The 17,294-nt window shown below is 43.1% G+C and overlaps 1 protein-coding gene across 20 annotated transcripts in view; it reads right to left on the bottom strand.

Moving 5' to 3' along the window:
* The window catches only part of MACF1 (microtubule actin crosslinking factor 1), a 338,037-nt gene that overhangs the window by 17,590 nt on the left and 303,153 nt on the right, over positions 1–17,294 (bottom strand). For all 20 annotated transcript variants that reach the window (XM_059377367.1, XM_059377361.1, XM_059377357.1 and 17 more), the window contains 14 exons: positions 16,566–16,739; positions 12,640–12,795; positions 12,329–12,535; positions 12,074–12,193; positions 11,432–11,601; positions 10,155–10,314; positions 9,151–9,345; positions 8,692–8,820; positions 7,644–7,787; positions 6,972–7,160; positions 4,262–4,382; positions 3,429–3,592; positions 1,898–2,060; positions 438–592 (listed from right to left, as the gene is read on the bottom strand). In XM_059377367.1, coding sequence (XP_059233350.1) covers positions 438–592; positions 1,898–2,060; positions 3,429–3,592; positions 4,262–4,382; positions 6,972–7,160; positions 7,644–7,787; positions 8,692–8,820; positions 9,151–9,345; positions 10,155–10,314; positions 11,432–11,601; positions 12,074–12,193; positions 12,329–12,535; positions 12,640–12,795; positions 16,566–16,739 — 2,247 coding nt within the window. The remainder of the gene's footprint in view (positions 1–437; positions 593–1,897; positions 2,061–3,428; positions 3,593–4,261; positions 4,383–6,971; positions 7,161–7,643; positions 7,788–8,691; positions 8,821–9,150; positions 9,346–10,154; positions 10,315–11,431; positions 11,602–12,073; positions 12,194–12,328; positions 12,536–12,639; positions 12,796–16,565; positions 16,740–17,294) is intronic.

Genomic DNA, 17,294 nt, shown 5'->3' with positions numbered 1-17,294 from the left:
TGTGATTTCCAATGTGAAAAAGCCCTTAAGTAGGCAGAAAGCTTGGTGAGTACACACCATCTTAAACACTACTTCACATTTTACACCTCAAGTGCTTCCTTTGAAGACCACTGCCCCTGGATCCTAATGTGGGATTCCTAGGACTAAGAGTGGCGTCTGTTCTAAGCAACATGGTACCTATGAACCGGGATGAGTGTGTAGGTTTGTGAACTTTGGAGGAATCACATGGATGTTGAGTCTTTTGAGTGAGAAGTCATCTAGACTGCAAGAGAGAGCTCAACAGCCAGAGATCCTATGGGGTGTCATCCTTCAAATGAGGATCCCCAAACAGGACTCCAGATAATGATCTTATAACAGATGAGTCACGGGGCTGATATGGCCAATGCACCCAACCACTGTGGTCAAAAGTTTGCTCAAAATACAGTAATTTCCCATACCTCATCTTCAATTTTATCTGCGTCAGTTGTTGGGCGATAAGCATCCTTGTTGGGATGGAGAGCAGCCACGAATTCATAGTAATCAATGTAGCCATCTCCATCTCGGTCAAAAATGTCAGCAACAGCAGTCATCTCCAACTTGGTGGTAGGGAACTCTGGAGAAAAATAATCGCATTTGGAACATTAACTAAGATGGCTTATTTGGGTTGCTGGAGGGCATGCAAATACTTCTTGAAAGAAGAAATATTTATGTCTTGCTTTTTTTCTGAAATGCAATACATGCTCATTTAGAAGATAAAATGTTATAAAGAAGATTTTTTTTAAAAAGTCACCTAGAGATAGATTACCTGAAGACTACTCACTGTTAAGTTTTTTGGTGTTTTTGCTTATAGATTCCCTCCTCCTCCATGCAATTAAAAAACCAAAACAAAACAGTATTTCAGATATACCAAAAGACATAATATTGTAACTACCCATAGATCTACCATCCAACATAAAAATTTATTCATCAACTCTTATCTACTGTTGGATACTTCGATGATTTCAGGATAGTGACAATTTGGAATAGGATGAAGTGTTTTCTATGTTTAGGCAACTGCCTTAGGTTCTTGACAAATTGCTTCCCAAAGGAAGTGTGAACACTTACAGTAGCCAGAGTGATTTATTAAAACATAAGCCAGATTTCTCACGTGAAAACCTCTGGTGGTTTCCCACTGCCTCTAGAGTAAGTAAGAGATCAGATCTACTCTCTTCCCCAGGGCCTATTAGGCCACACATGAACTGGCTGCTGATCCTTCCAACTTCATCTCTTACCACTTCCCTAGATCATGACAACCCAGCCATGTTCATCTTTCTATTCCTAGAACATGCCACGTTCGCGCCCACCTCAGTGCTTCATACCTGTTGTTCCCCCTTGCCTCTAACTCTTCCCTCAAATATCACCTCTGCAGACAGGCCTGTCCTGGCCAGCCATAAAAAGCAGCACAGCTGTGAGATGTGCGAGATGTGCTTTGTGATCCTGGCAAGTTACTTAACTACTTTATGCCTCAATTATTTTTCCTGCTAAAAATGAGATCATGTATTTTGTAAGCTGTTATACAGATGTCAGAAACTGTTATTACGAAAAATATATTTTCTCATTTTACTTAGAACCTCCTCATTCACAAAGTTGGCTTCTTAACCTATACTTCAAACAGGTTTTATTTGCCATACTATCAAACAAGACCGGTTTTGTTTTGTTTTGTTTTTTAATTCCCAGCAAAATGAAGCTCCTCTTTCCTTCAAAATGAAGTTCTTCTTTCCATAAAAATGATGGGCTAATTTTAGTAATAAGGAGTTACATTACTTCTTCCTTAAGACTACAGCTTTAACCTCAGAAAGACTAGCCAGAATATCACAGGCCTTCACCAAGTGCAAGGAATCCGGGTGTGACCCATGTTTGCAACTATGAGTGAACTCACTGGATGCTAGAATGCCATCAATAAACTCTTGCCGTGTTATCTTCCCATCCTGGTCCTTGTCAATTCGCCGGAAGAAGTCCATCACCCGAGATTTTTTGTGATTCATCCAACGCATATACTTTTTCCTCCAGACATCAAAGTCAAAGTTGGCAAATTCTTTCAACTAGAAAGAAATCACAGGTGTCAACAAGACTTACTATTTTGGCCCTCAAACCTTCCCAGAGCATACCCGAACTTCCAGACATTCAGTAAAGCCATGCAGGCCTTCCAGAGGGGCATCAACAATGATATCCATAAGTTGCCTCTTTGATGAAGGCACAATCTGGATCCTTCACTTAAAGCCGTGATTCTTTACATGGGCTATGGCATAATGAAGCAGTGAGAGAAACAGTTAACTGCGTGGCCACCACAGAAACTACGCAGCACGTAGAACAAGAATGGGTGGAGCCAGCCCGGCTTTCCCTTTGCACTTTTTCAAAGGATCACCTTCTTAGACGTGAGGGAATGGATTCTATCCCAGAAGAGAAGTCCTTAGCACTCCTTACTTTTGTGATTTGGTAAGAACCATGATCACAGAGAGGCCCATGTCAGAAGGCTCATGTTTCCCATCATTTTCTGAGATGAGATCATTCGAGTTCTGGCTGGAAGCATTAACGATCCAACCCTGCACGCAAGCATGTTTCTTTGGAATGGCACCAGAGGGGGCAAACTGCCCGTCTGACTTCCATGTGAAATATTTGGCTTTGGCAGACAACAGCAGGCCTGTGCAGTGGGCAAGGTGATGTTGAGCTGCTTGGACAATGTTAGTGAGAGAGACTCAAAATGACTGAGACAGTGCAGCAGTTTTCCCCCTGGTCTTTCAAACTCCAAAGTTGGCAGGAATAGGGAAAAAAAAAAAAAAGCCAAAAGCCAAATATGCTTAAAACTCAACTGACCTACAGAAATAACAACAAAAAACACAGAACACTCACTTCCGGGCATAGCTGCTTTGATACGCATAAATAAAAAAAATATGAAAGGTATTAGAGGTTTCAGAAACTAGGAAGTGTAGTACTATATTTTTTAGGGGGGTTAATGATACTTAAAAATAGATTAGTGACGACTAGGGGAATAACAAGGTTATAAAAGTTACCCTTATATCATAGTTGAGTATCTTAGATCTTTACATAGAGGGCTCAATAATGGTGGCTACTGTGATTAGCTACACACTTGGAGGTAACTTTGCGAAGGCATGCTCCTGATTTTTGACCACAGCCAGGGGCTGAGGAGGGTTGGGTCACAGGCCGGCCCTCAAATGGACCATCTGGTTGCCTGCTTGCTTTCTACACTAGGTGCTATGGTCTACCCTGTTGTAAGCCATCTCCTCACCCACATGCTTTTCTCCTAGGAGGCCTAAGGGACAGAGTACTGGCTCACCCTGGTGTGTTTCTACTTCTAGAGAAGCTGGTCAAGGTGCACAGATCACAGTAAGAGGGCCTCTGAAGGTAAGATGTCACCTCCCTTCAGAGAAGGCTGCTGGGCAGGGCCTCACCTCCTCCAGGCGATCCAAGGCGTCGTTCAGCTTCCGCTGACGCTCCAGTGCTAACAGCCACACCTGCTGCCAGCGGGCGGACAGCTGGTTGATCCGTGGATTTTTTGCTTCGGACTGTGAAAGGATTGGCATGGGAGGAGGTGTGGGCTGATTCAAGGACTTCCCTAAAAGGAAAAATAACTGCGAGATTAGAAAATCTGGTTTTGTCAGTTCACAAAGAGAAAGTGCCATATGTGTTAACTCAGGACACTAAAAAACAGTAACTGGTCAGTAAATGTGAAAAGAAACCTGGGACCTGGAAATATTCAGGTATTAAGCATACTAATTTCAAAATTACTGCTCGCCCTCCCAGCCAACGGGTATTTGTCTCCTATCTCCCATTTATTCTGTCCATAGAAAACTGAGGAAATGTCAACTCAACCAAAAAACCAATGGCTCTACAGGAACTGATTTATCTGATAATTAAATGAGTGCAAACCAAATATGAACAGCTGGCACTGATGACCACAACAACAGAAAGATCACTGCAAAGACAATCTGCTGACTACTTCAAAATTTTAGGCCGGTCCATGAAAATGGAATATAGTTACTATGTGTTAGTGTAAGAAAAGTGAGTTTCAAAAAAAAGTTTTAGTTTAGTTTTGTTTTGTTTTAAAGTAGGCTCCACAGTCAATATGGGCCTTGAATTTACGATCCTGAGATCAAGAGTTGCATGCTCTACTGACTGCACCAGCCAGGCACCCCAAAAAGAAGTTTACTGACAGGGACTTGGGAAGTGCTCATCTTCCAACAGCCAGAATGAAACACCCCAATACAGGAGACAAGAAACCTACTGCTGCCACTGCGGGATTTCTCAATGAAAGGCGTATGAGCAGGCTCTACATTCTTCCTTTTGTATGTCTTCGTGACCCGGTCCACGTCAGGCTGTTTGCGAGTCATCTCCTCCATAAACGTCTGTCAAACACAAACAGGGAACAGAATTCAGCATTTTCTTGGACTAAGACAGAATCCAGCAACTTCTTACTCACAAAGCCCAGGGTCATGATGGAACAGATGCCTTTTTGTACACTGTCTCATTCCTTTCAAGAAACACAGCTGAGCAAGGCTCTTCATCAGATGCTGGAAACCTGAAGGGATCAGACATAGCTTCTGATTCCAAGAAGCTCACAGCTGAATGAGGAAAACCAGGAAATCAGTGCAATGAATGCCACCCAGGATGGCAAAAATAGACCAAGGATGAGCACCCCACAGGCCGAGATGCCAAGGAGAGCTGCCCAGAGATGGGCTCCAGCGGAGTAGCGAGGGATGAAGAACTGGCCAAGGACTGGGTAGAGGGCAGTCCCAGCAATAGGCACAGTGCAGAGAAATCCAGGGAGCCTGATGGTCTAGTGAGCCAGGGCCCTTTGGATCACTGGCTGAGCCCAAGATGCAATCACAAGAACGGCAGGATGGAGGGCTGGAGAGGTAGGTAGGAGAAAGATCCATTAAGGCCTTGTGTTTGGCTAAGGGACTGGGATTTTATTTGGAGAGCAATGAAAGGCAACTGAGTGATTTTGATCCAGAGAAGAGGCCTGATGAGATCCTTATTTTAGAGCTATGGTTCCTGCTTCAGTGTAGAAGACAAAACATGGTGGGGGATGAGTTAGGAAACCACTGCAGTAACTGAGGCGAAACATGGTGCGGGCCTAGACAGAACCAAGAGGTATTCTGGAAGTAGGACAGCTAGAGCCCAGTGGTTGGCCAGATGTGGGGGGCATAGGAAAGGCAGGCATCCTGGACACATCACAGAAGGTGGGTAGACAAGGAGGCAGGCTTGGGAGGGTAAGGTGTGGCACAGGTAACATGGAGTTTTAGCACTGCCTCTGGTTTATCGTACATCTAGACTTCAAGACATAATGGTACTGGAGATGAAATAGATGTGAAAGGTTTGGATTACAGGCGGCAGCTGAAGCTGTTGGACTAGGTAAGACCTCAGCTGTGTGAGAAGAGGGTAAAGAATGGAACTTGTTCAGCAAACACACACTAACAAGGAGAGAGGAAGAGGAACCAGCTGAGAAGACTGAGAAGGAACAGTCAGAGAGAGGGGAGAAAAACAAGATAGGACAAGAGTCCAAAGAAGAGTTTTCAGAAGGAAGAGGCAACTCTGTCACATGTCAAGTAAGATGAAGACTGAAAGCATTAGCTGGATTTCATCAGTGGGATGTGACTGGGATAGTATTAGTTGGGATGGAAGCCAGACCCCAAGGGCCTGGGTAGTGAGTGGGAAACAAGCAGAGAAGACAGGGGACCAGAAGCTTGTTTGAAGAAGGAGGGAGGGAACAATGAGGGTAATTCAAAGGGAACACAGGGTTGAGAGGACCATGTCTAGAAGGTTTGGAGGAAAGAGCAAAGAGAATGGGAGAGCTTGAAGACACAAGTAAAAGAGGGGATCACAGAAGGGAGAGGAGTGGCCTTGAATATGAAGATAACCTTTCAGAAGAGAAGGTGTCAAAGTATGTAACCTTGACAGGAATACAGGAGGTTTTCAAGGTTTAGGTCTAATTATTTATATATACTAAAAAGACTGTATATCCACAGTATAATTAACCAAGATCCACACTTGTTATCAGTGTAAATGATCACGGTTAAAAACCATCTTTGGGGCGCCTGGGTGGCTCAGTGGGTTAAGCCGCTGCCTTCGGCTCAGGTCATGATCTCAAAATCCTGGGATCGAGTCCCGCATCAGGCTCTCTGCTCAGCAGGGAGCCTGCTTCCCTCTCTCTCTCTCTGCCTACTGTGATCTCGCTCTGTCAAATAAATAAATAAAATCTTTAAGAAAAAAACAAAACAAAACAAAACAGAAAACATCTTTGCCTCCCGAGGATATATTACAAAGACAGCTCAATTGAGCTTTCCTTTGTTCAGTTTAGTTTGATGTGCTGCTCTTGCCCATCTCTGGGTTCAGGCAAGAGAACTTTCTGCACCCAGGTGTAAAACTTTGGCTGATTTCCGAGATGGCCCACAGGAGTCCCACTCCTGGGGTACATGCCCTGTATCAGCTCCTCCCCTTGAGGGAGGGTCACAGCGGTGAAAAGAATGGGAGAATAGTTCCCTTGAATACATTTTACCATATAAGATCTGTCTGAGCAGACTGGAGAGCCTCTCCTGCTGGCATTGAAGACCTATGCTGCTTCACTGTGAGCGTGGTCAGCTAAGACCTGAAGGCAGCCTCTGGGAGCCAAGAGTGACTCCTGGCTGACAGCCAGCAAGAAAACGGAGACCCGGGTTCCACAACCACAAGGAGTTGATTCTGCCAGCAACTTGACTGAGCCTGGACAAGAGCTACAGTGCTGGCTGACGCCTTGATTGGCCCAGTAAGACACTGAGAGGAGGACCCAGAGGACTCATGCCCCACAGAACTTGCAAGATAATACACATGTGTTGTTTTAAGCTAAGTCTGTGCAAATATGATAAGCAACCATTTAAAAACAGATAGACAGGGCAAAGGAAATGGGCTCCAGTAGCCACAAAGGGAATGCCTGAAGCCGGACTCCGCTAAGATACCTGATGCTCGGCGATAAGGGCTTTCACTCGGTCAATGTTCTGAGGGATTGGCTCCTGGTCCCGCTGAATGAGAGTGGTCTCGGCCCACTGAATCCAAGCCAGAAGTTCTTCCAAGAGCTCGGCATTAGCCACCAGTTCTGATAGGGCTGTTTCAAGACGTTGCTGGTGCTGCTTAGCCCAGGTCAGGACCTGGGGAGAGAGAAACCATTGCCTGTCTCAGTCAAGCACAAACTTTGTTTCCAAAGTCCATTTTGTCATCTGATCCTAACAATGACCTTCAGGAGGAAGACCCCTGAAGCACTCAAGAGGCCTCACTCTTACTCCAGTGACAGAGCTGGAATAAGCAATCAGTCACTCCTGGAAACAAATGCAGCACGTACGTCCTACTAAACACAGGATTTCTCAGGAAGAAAGGAGAGACACAAAACCGAGTCCACTGGAATTCATCAGTGAACATGTTATCACACCAGCACCATTCTTCCAGACTGCTGCTCATTATCTCATCATCAAGGAAACAGTCATCACTAAAACGCTAACTTCTTACTGAGATATCCAGAATGAGTGAAAAATTCCTTATCTGGGGGGTAGGTGGACAAAGCTCAGTAGCATTGTTTCCCCTATAAATCCACCGTGTGGGGTGCGTGTCGTCTTCCTCTAAAGCCAGGAACTCACCTCCTCAAAGCGAGCCCGGATGATGGTGATCCAGTGCTTGATGGTAGTGATGCAGTCAGGGTGGCAGACCGCCAGAATGGCCTCTCCCATTGCTACCGCTGTGCTAACATCCGCTCTCTTTTCTTCCACTTTCTTCATGAACTCCTAAACAAAAAAGATTTGAAAACCAAAACTGAAGAAATCTATTCTAGCAGCACTGTTAGCTTACACAGTGCAGGAGGAAAGATTTCAATGCAGTTTTTCCCTCTGTGGGTGTTCACACAGGCCCCTAAAGCCTGCATCCTGGTGTCTCTGGTACTTTCTTCCCAGTTCTAAAAGATGGGAGGAGGTGAAGGGTTTATACAAGAATGACTGTCTCTACTACAGATGACAAAGCGCAAGGAGGGACACAGACAGGAGCCCCTTTCCCCAGGCTGGGCATGACCCTTGTCCTATTCTGAATTTGTTTCTCTCTTTTAGAAAAAATCCCGTTTGGATTCACTTCTGTGTGTATAAACAGTGAGCACTGTCTTGGACAAATGACAGCTATAAAACATGATATTTTAAAAATACAAGCAACAGAATACCATGTGCCAAAATCAAGATTAAAATCCCCTGGTGGGTAACACAAAAATTAAAAAAGGAAGTATTTCCCATCTTATTAGGACAGATTGTAGACCCAGATACTGTATTATATTCTGCAGCTTGGTAAGAGGCTCAGGGCCCAAAACTGGTAACACAAGGAAAGCCAAACCAAGCCATGTGCAGGCGAGAAGTCTAGAGAGGCTGGAATAGTCCAGTTTTCTTCATATGATACCACGTTGTTTCACTTGTTTACAACCAACATGGATTACTTCTGTAAAGATAAATGAGTGATCTTTAAGGTGTCATAAAACCCACCAGTCATCTGTCTCTCATTCTTGCTAAACCAGTAAGCTGGGCTTATTCTGGTTCTAGTTCTTTGCATGTGAAATCTGAAATTCCCAAGCAAAAAGCTACTTTCCTTTAGTGGTGGGCCACACTCACCCTGGTGGGTGGCATGGGTCAGTTCACGCTGGGGCTGGATTACCTTGTGGGTGTCAATGAGAGACTGTAAAGCCTCTGTGTCATCAGGAAGTGCTCCCCGAAAGCGAAGTGTTTGCTCTGCTTCAGAAAGCCACTCCAGCAGCATGTGGACTGTGTCCCGAAACTCTTCCGCCTGAAATAACCAAGCACAACAGATTGAACCTCTCTGCAGCCATTGTCCTGAACACTGGGGTATGGCAGGGAAAGGGTTGGGCCTGAACTCATTAGTGCATCAGAGGCACCAATGGCCCTATCAAAGCCTCCTACAAAGGGCATCTTTCATTTGTAGTTCTTTGAAAACCAACTGAATTCATTTTTTTCCTCCAATACAAATGAACATTAAAATCTTGTAGAACATGCGGAATATCAAGTGTTTGACTATATGTTCATTTTGAGGCTGGGTGGAACTGATCCTGATAAAGAAATGAGAATGTCTTTGGTGGTCCCCACCAAAGTCTCTGACCTGTTTTAAGGCCTGCTCAAGTCGGCTTTGCTTGGAGACAGAGAGTTTGCACACAGTGTCCCAGCGAGTGCTAAGTTCCTGGAGCTGTCCTTTCACCCATGTGGTGTCATCACGACTGTTTTCAATTAGCTCTCGGCCTGATCGCTTCAGTACCTGAACAGTTCCTGTTCGCTTTCCCAGTTCCTTCTGGAAAACCTAGAAAGAAAAATAGAGGAATTAGTTTGCTGAGAAATGTTTTGAACCCAAGAAGCAAAATGTCAGACAAAAGGAATCATTTAGTTCCGTTCTCCTTGGTAGGTTCCAGTCATGTGTCTTTTTTTTACACAGAGGGAGGCAGGACGATATGTAAGAAAGAAACACCCAGAAGAGGTGACTCTAAAGATGAGGCCTGGGTAAGTTGCTCAGCTGGAGTCCCAATTTCCTAACTTGTAACACAGAAATGACATCAGAGCAAAATTTCCAGAACTGTGGGAGTTTAGTAAGAACACATCTGCCACAGGCATAATAAGATGTTAATGTAATTTCAAGTAAAGCTGAATGCTTTGTGCTGAAACATTATGGAGGTTGACACAACAGGTGTAGGTTACACATAAACATTGCTGTGCATGATGCTGGGCTTGCTAGGGTCAGAATCAGCTAAAAAAATAAAAGAACACATTTTCATTATAGGAGTCCATGAAAATGCATATCTTGAGGGGCTCCTGAGTTTAAATTCATGGTGTGACTCAATGGAGAGATACCAATAGGAAGAGGGGGAAAACCCTAAGATGAAACTTATACATTGCCAAAACTGAATCAAAGCAATCTGGGTAAATTCTCTGTGACTGACACGGAATCCCAGCAATAGTTTAAGGACACAGAGCAAGGAGTGGTCTCTCCGACAAGTGGAGACAAAGGCTCATTGAGGCTTCCTTTCTCCCCTGGGTGGGGAATGTGAGCAGAAGGTCTGCAGAGGCCAAGGACCCAGTGGCTGTGCCCCCTGTGGTGCAGCTCCCACCCCTCACCTTATGGGCATCCATGAGGTTCATGACGAGGTCGAGGTCTCCATGCACGGGCTGGTCCTCAGCCAGCTGCGGCTCCACCTTGTACAGCCAGTCGACCAAGGCCTGCAAAGCGTCCATGAACTGACCCGAAAACAGCAGGGCCTCCTCCAACTTGTGCTGCCTGAGAAAAGCACACAACCCTCACCATTTTTAGAAATCCCGTCTCTTTGGCTGGCTCACAATTCTGACCACTGAATGGAAAAGGAATACTGCTTGAACTCTAGAGAGAGAGGGTCCTCCATGCTGGACTGGTTTGAAATAGAGCAAAAGGTGATTAAGAGATATGCCTAGACATTTTGAATCAAACCACTCTCTAGAATGGAGTAAGGATAGTGTAGGTGGTAGGTACAGAGGCCCTCCTGGTCCCTTAAGAGTCCAATGGTTATACACACAGATACACCATATGACCAAGATCAGTGTTTATTTTATACTACTCAGGTAGAGGATGATGGTTTTGGTCATGGTCTGTGGTCAGGAGTTTAACTCCTAGCTCTAGACCAGTTGTGTAGTCCTGGGCTTTCTCATCACCTCTTTAACCCTCAGTCACTTCATCCAAAAAATGGGAGTATAAATAATATAAAGATATCATATTACTTAGCAAAACATAGTGTACAAGTGGGTGAAAGCACGACTTATGGAACCAAATCCAACAGCGTCAAATCCCAGCTCTGCTGCTTAGTAGCTGAGTGACCTTGGGGGTCACTCTTTATGATCATAACCTCTTTACGATCATTTTTCTCATCTGTAAAATGGGAATAAGTATCCCCCTCAGTGGTCGTTATGAGGATTACATGATTGGTTCGCCTCTATCTGGCAAGTGCTCAGTAGTAACTGTCCAGTAAAGGTTAGGCATTACGATGGTTAAATGAGGTGATGCGTGCAGAGGTTTTGCTTGCTGTCTGACACAGTGCGAGAACTCACTGAGACAGCTGTTAGTATCACAAACTGGTCATTGACAAATATTTGGAGTTACTAATCTTCTATTGCTGTTGGCTTGAGTTTATGTGCCTCTCTCTAATACAGTAAGATTCAAGCTGAAAATGAGAACTTTAATATTTTATTCAACTTATTTCATAATTCTTATTGAATGAACTAGAAATATTGAGAAGCTATATAAAACCTATTATTGATGCATTAGCTTTATGGTCATGTTATGGAATTCCATTTTATGGAAATGAAGAATCTTTGTTAGTTTTGGGATAATATACAGCCCCACTGAAGCAAAAATTCACACTCACCTCTCCACAGACTTGCCACAAACAGTATCCCATTTGTCTCTGACTTCTCCCAGTAAATTGTCAAGTTTCTGAGTGTCATCAGGAAGCAAAGTCTTTTCTTTCAGGGCTCTGCCAGTTCGAATTGTGGTATCATACACAGGCTGCTTGCCGCCCAGAGTTTTCTGAAACTCCTGTTTCCAAAAAGGAAAAAAAAACCAAAACTGATGCTAGAAGGCAGATGACGTCTTTATTTGGAACAAAGAAAAATTTTCAGTATTCGGGTTGGTAATCAGAGTATGAAGGTCACTTACCTCCTGAATTAACAATAGCTTATCCTTAAGAAATTTATAAATTTTTTTTATACCATATACGGCAGTGCATAACAATTTCTAAAAGCCTATAGTTTCAACTGGTTACTTCCAAAATCGCTTTGTTTGAACTGTTATTTAAATGCATGACTCTTTTTTAAAAAAAATTTTTATTTTTTATAAATAAATGCATGACTCTTAGGGTTTGACACGGTCTAGATATAAAATGGAATGCTGGTTTCATCACTTTGATTTTCCAACATTAACTGATTTTCTTTTGACTAGCTCTGACTTCCATTTTTAGCAATCTTCAGTGAATTCCCAGCTCAGAACCTAAAAGCCACGAATGCTTTACCTTATGCTTAGAGAGCTGGAGTTTAATTTTGTCTGGGTCATTGGATATCTCCAGTTCCGAGTCCAGGTGACTCTCTGCATCTTCCAGCCAGTCGATCAGTTTTTTCCAAGCTTCATGGAACTACAACAATATAAAAAATAACTTATAACAGGAATGACTATGCAAACTAGACTTTCATGAAAATCATTCCCGAGACTCCATACATACAGCCCAAGGTTGTTCAATAAAATTAGGTCTCTTTCTTTCACAACTCACTTGTTTTGCCCGCTTCCTGGCATCATCCAGGGATCGCCCTCTTTCAATAGACCGCTGGACAACCTTCTCCCATCGAGACTGGACGCTGACCAGCAAATTCTTGATCAGAACAACATCCTGTTTTTGGCTAAGGAACTTTAACTGATTCCCAGTTTGATCCAGCTCAATGATCTGGTCTCGATGAGCATTGACCTCATTAGCAAATACCTGAGGGGATAATATTGCCTTCTTTAAACTGAAGATAAGATAGAGGAGTTTCTCTTCCAACTAGTCCTCTCAAAAGGAGGGCAACACCATGACATCATAGTTACCTTGTGCTCCTCTATCTGGGAAAGGACAGTGTTTAGAATCAGGCTGGGAGGAGAGGCAATGTTGAGATTCTGCTCTGCTAGAGTGAGCCAGTTGATAAACTCTTGCAGGGAATTCTGGAATTCTGTTGCCAGGTTGAGGGCCTCTTCCAGCTTTGACTGAATTTTAATTAAAACACACAAAAGGAAAAAGTGCCAAATTCAGGAATTGTAGCTTCAAGAACAAAGGCGTGAATTGTACACCAAATGAAATGACCTCTAAAAAGGAAGCCTCATTTAATCAACCTCCAAACATGCCTTGTTTACAAAAAAGGGGGCAATTTAATGTTAGTGTCTGAAACTGAAATAACCATGTATGAAAAGGAAAGAGCACAATTTGCAGCTATGTGGGTTTTTCTTCAATTCCCCACTTCCTGGGACATTAAAGAACAGGGATAGAACTATTCAGCATATGTAAGTGAACAGATTCTTCAGTGGTGACAGCTGCAGGGTCTGCAACTTGTTTGGGGCAAAGCCTCACTTCTCTTTAACATACTTTTGTGGTGTAAAAACAACTAAATGAAAAGCACTTTACTGTAAAGATGATGCTCGTGCAATGCTCTCTCTTTAAATATGTTTTCAGCAAATATGGCACCTGAAAATATATGAGGCTGAAGCTTAATCTTTCTTACTTACTGACTTATTTATTTATTTATTTGACAGAGATCACAAGTAGCAGAGAGGCAGGCAGGAGGCAGGGTGGGAAGCAGACTCCCCACGAGGGGCTTGATTCCAGGATCCTGAGATCAGGACCTGAACCGAAGGCAGAGGCTTAACCCCCTGAGCCACCCAGGTGCCCAAAGCTTATCCTTTTTTAAATTTTAATTACACACACACACACGTGTGTGTGTGTGTATGTATGTATGTATGTATGTATGTATATATATATTTTAAATATTTTATTTATTTATTTGACAGACAGAGATCATAAGTAGGCAGAGAGGCAGGCAGAGAGAGAGGGGGAAGCAGGCTCCCTGTGCATGTATATATATATATGTATGTATATATATATGACTTTATTTATTTGAGAGAGAATGAGTGAGAGAGAGTATGAGAGAGGAGAAGGTCAGAGGGAGAAGCAGACTCCCCAAGGAGCTGGGAGCCTGATGCAGGACTCCATCCTGGAAGTCCGGGATCATGACCTGAGCCCAAGGCAGTTGCTCAACCAACTGAGCCACCCAGGCGCCCAGTATTTTTAAAAATTTTTATTTTTTAAGTAAGCTCTAGGGCCAATATGGGGTTTGAACTCACAACCCTGAGATCAAGAGTCGAATACTCCTGGGGAACCTGGGTGGCTCAGTCGGTTAAGCATCTGCCTTCAGCTCGGGTCATGATCCTGGGGTCCTGGGATGAGTCCTACCTACATCAGGCTCCCTGCTTAGCCAGGAGCCTGCTTCTCCCTTTCCCTCTGACCCTCCCTGCTAGTGCACATGTATTCTCTCTCAAATAAATAAAATCTTAAAAAAAAAAAAAAAAAAAAAAAGAGTCTTATGCTCTACTGACAGAGCCTGCCAGGTGCCCCTGAAGCTCATTTTTAAGCTACAAGGAGAAAAGGTAATAAAAGCCATAATATTCTAAGCAAACAACACTGGATATAAATTTTTAGACACTTTGATCTAAATAAGAATGACAAAAACAATGGCTCATTCAGGGCATGTGCCAATGCTAAGAGTACACCCTAATTCCAGAAGCTACAAAGTAAAGAAAGCCTCAGAGATAAACTCTACCCACACACCTAAGGTGATGGCCTCTATTCCTGGTCCATCTACCAGGCAGGTATAGTGGAATAAGGACATGTTGTTAACTCATAAAAAGAAACCAAAGATGTAAATGATAAATGTTAATTGTTGTTAACTGGGTTATACTGTAGAGGTATTTCTCTTTGTGTTTTCAGGTTATTTTATTTATTTATTTTTTTAAAAGATTTTATTTATTTATTTGTCATAGAGAGAGAAGCGAGAGCAAGCACAGGCAGAGGCAGAGGGAGAAGCAGGCTCCCTGCCAAGCAAGGAGCCCGATGTGGGACTCGATCCCAGGACGCGGGGATCATGACCCGAGCCGAAGGCAGCCGCTTAACCAACTGAGCCACCCAGGCGTCCCTCAGGTTATTTTTATAATCTAGAAAAACATTATAATGAATGTTACAAAAATACAAGGACCCAATCTAAACCAATCAAGAGGAAAAAGAAAATCTCCCTTATATTTATCATACAAATGCTTGGAAACTAATACATTGCAAGTTCCCAGATGACAGGAAATCTTTCCACAACATCTTATCTATATATTCTTTAATACAGCACCACACATATTTAATCAATGATTTTAGGGATCCTGAAATGTAATGTTCTGCAAAATCAGAAATAACTATTCTTTTTTTTTTTTTTTTTTTTTTTAAGATTTTATTTATTTATTTGACAGAGAGAAATCACAAGTAGATGGAGAGGCAGGCAGAGAGAGAGAGAGAGAGGGAAGCAGGCTCCCCGCTGAGCAGAGAGCCCGATGCGGGACTCGATCCCAGGACCCTGAGATCATGACCTGAGCCGAAGGCAGCGGCTTAACCCACTGAGCCACCCAGGCGCCCCAGAAATAACTATTCTTGACACCTGGCCCTTGTCGGACCGGTTCCACCAGTGATAGATAACTATTTCTTGAGACAATCTGTTCCACTGATGGGAAAACCTTCAAGAAACCGGATTCTGAGCCAGAATCTGCCTTGGTTTCTTTAATTAGTCCTCGTTCTGCATTCTGCAGGAATAACAGAGGATAGTCTGTCTAAGAATTAAAACAAAGCCTTATATTCAGCTCCTCTGGCCATTCTTCATATAAGAGAATTACCAGACCTCACACTAAAAGAATTCTAGGACATTAATGCTTCTCTAAATATGTTCATTTAGATGTGTGCATATTTGTTTTATGCCCTTCTGCCCATTAAATTTCACAATGATAGGGTCCACACCTTTGTTTCCACTATACCTGTAGCAGCCCAGTGCCTCGTACATATTTGCTTAGTAACTGTTGAATGGATGTTGCCAACAAATCTGAAGACATATTTTACATTTGATCTGCCCGGTACAGAAACTCTGTGTTGAGTGATACACCAAAATTCAGTATTCATAAAAAACAGTGTTTTGAGGCCTTGATCCCTGACCACCTTTCTTTAGAGGAGAATTTGATTTTTGAAGAAGAATGGGAGAGGTCACGTAAATAAACTTATCTCCTGACTTTTAGTAAAATTCTCTGCATACTGGATTTATACAATGGAGAACATTAGCCTGACTTCCTGCATGCTCTGTTCCCACCCTCCCAATCCCAAGCCAGGGACTCCAACTTAACCCGGTTTTTTAGTAGGACGATTAATATGGGCTGTAAGTCCATCACTGAGCAGTAACAGCCAGTAATGTCTGAACTGGTAAGGCAGAAAAGGAATGAATAATAAAAGCAAATAGCAGCAGAAACTAGCACCATCAATGCAACTTGACACAGATACAAAACAGGAATTTAACAGCAGAAAAGACAACTTGGGGGCGCCTGGGTGGCTCAGTGGGTTAAGCCTCTGCCTTCGGCTCGGGTCATGGTCCCAGGGTCCTGGGATCGAGCCCCGCATCGGGCTCTCTGCTCAGTGGGAAGCCTGCTTCCTCCTCTCTCTCTGCCTGCCTCTCTGCCTACTTGTGATCTGTCAAATGAATAATAAAATCTTAAAAAAAAAAAAAAAAGAAAAGAAAAGACAGCTTGATTAGCACAAAAGTGATCCTGAGGATATCAGTTCTACAACTTCTGGTACCATGTACTGGTCTTCGAAAAGTCTTCACAGAAACTAGATGGTAATTACATGCATTTGGCAAGTGAACGACTCAAGCCCAGGAATCAAACACTGTAATTTGTGGTGATACCTTTCTTTCTTCCATCTTAGTGCTGACCACATGCCACTTCTGCTCCAAGAGAGCTACACTCTGTTCTGTCTTTGAGCCAGACCCAGAGTCGTCCCGGCTTAGAAGCATGAGCCTGCCTTTGTCAAGCAGTTGATTATAAGTCTCCTCCTTGGCTTTTAGCTGGGAATAGAGTTCCTGGAAAAAAAAAAAGGCAAGAAGGAGATTGGCAATGCCAATTCCCTAAGAGACACCCACACACAGATTTATGAAGACAGCTGGAAAAGTCCAGGAAGGTCTCATTCTTGATTAAGCCCTTTTTTTCGGATTCAGTTCAACCGTTTAGCAATGAATCCTATCATTCTTCATTAAATTAAAATAATTTTGTTATCAAGTTAAGAGGATTCGAGGATCAGTGATCACAAAAATAGACCCCCCCAATAATTTATTTCTGTTTCATGAAACATTTGCCTAGAAATTATGTTACCTTCTTTCCCTTAGCCCCTTTCTTAATACATTGCCAGAATCTATTGAATTCCCTAAGTCCCCCCAAACACTCTTTTCCTAAGTAGAGACACATCTGTGTTCTGTATTTGTCTTCTTGATGCTTTCATCTTCAGGTCAATATTCCTAAGCCAACCGATTGATCAACTCAAAATTTACCAGCTCACCAATGTATTTCCAATCAAGCTTCCCTGTCACCACTGCTGCCTGTGTTAGGTGGTATTAACACCCACATAAAAGCAACAATCC

Source organism: Mustela nigripes, chromosome 14, assembly GCF_022355385.1.
Source record: "Mustela nigripes isolate SB6536 chromosome 14, MUSNIG.SB6536, whole genome shotgun sequence".
NCBI classification, from domain to species: domain Eukaryota; kingdom Metazoa; phylum Chordata; class Mammalia; order Carnivora; family Mustelidae; genus Mustela; species Mustela nigripes.
The sequence above is the reverse complement of the archived record's forward strand: the minus strand, read 5'-3'. Positions and strand labels throughout refer to the sequence as shown.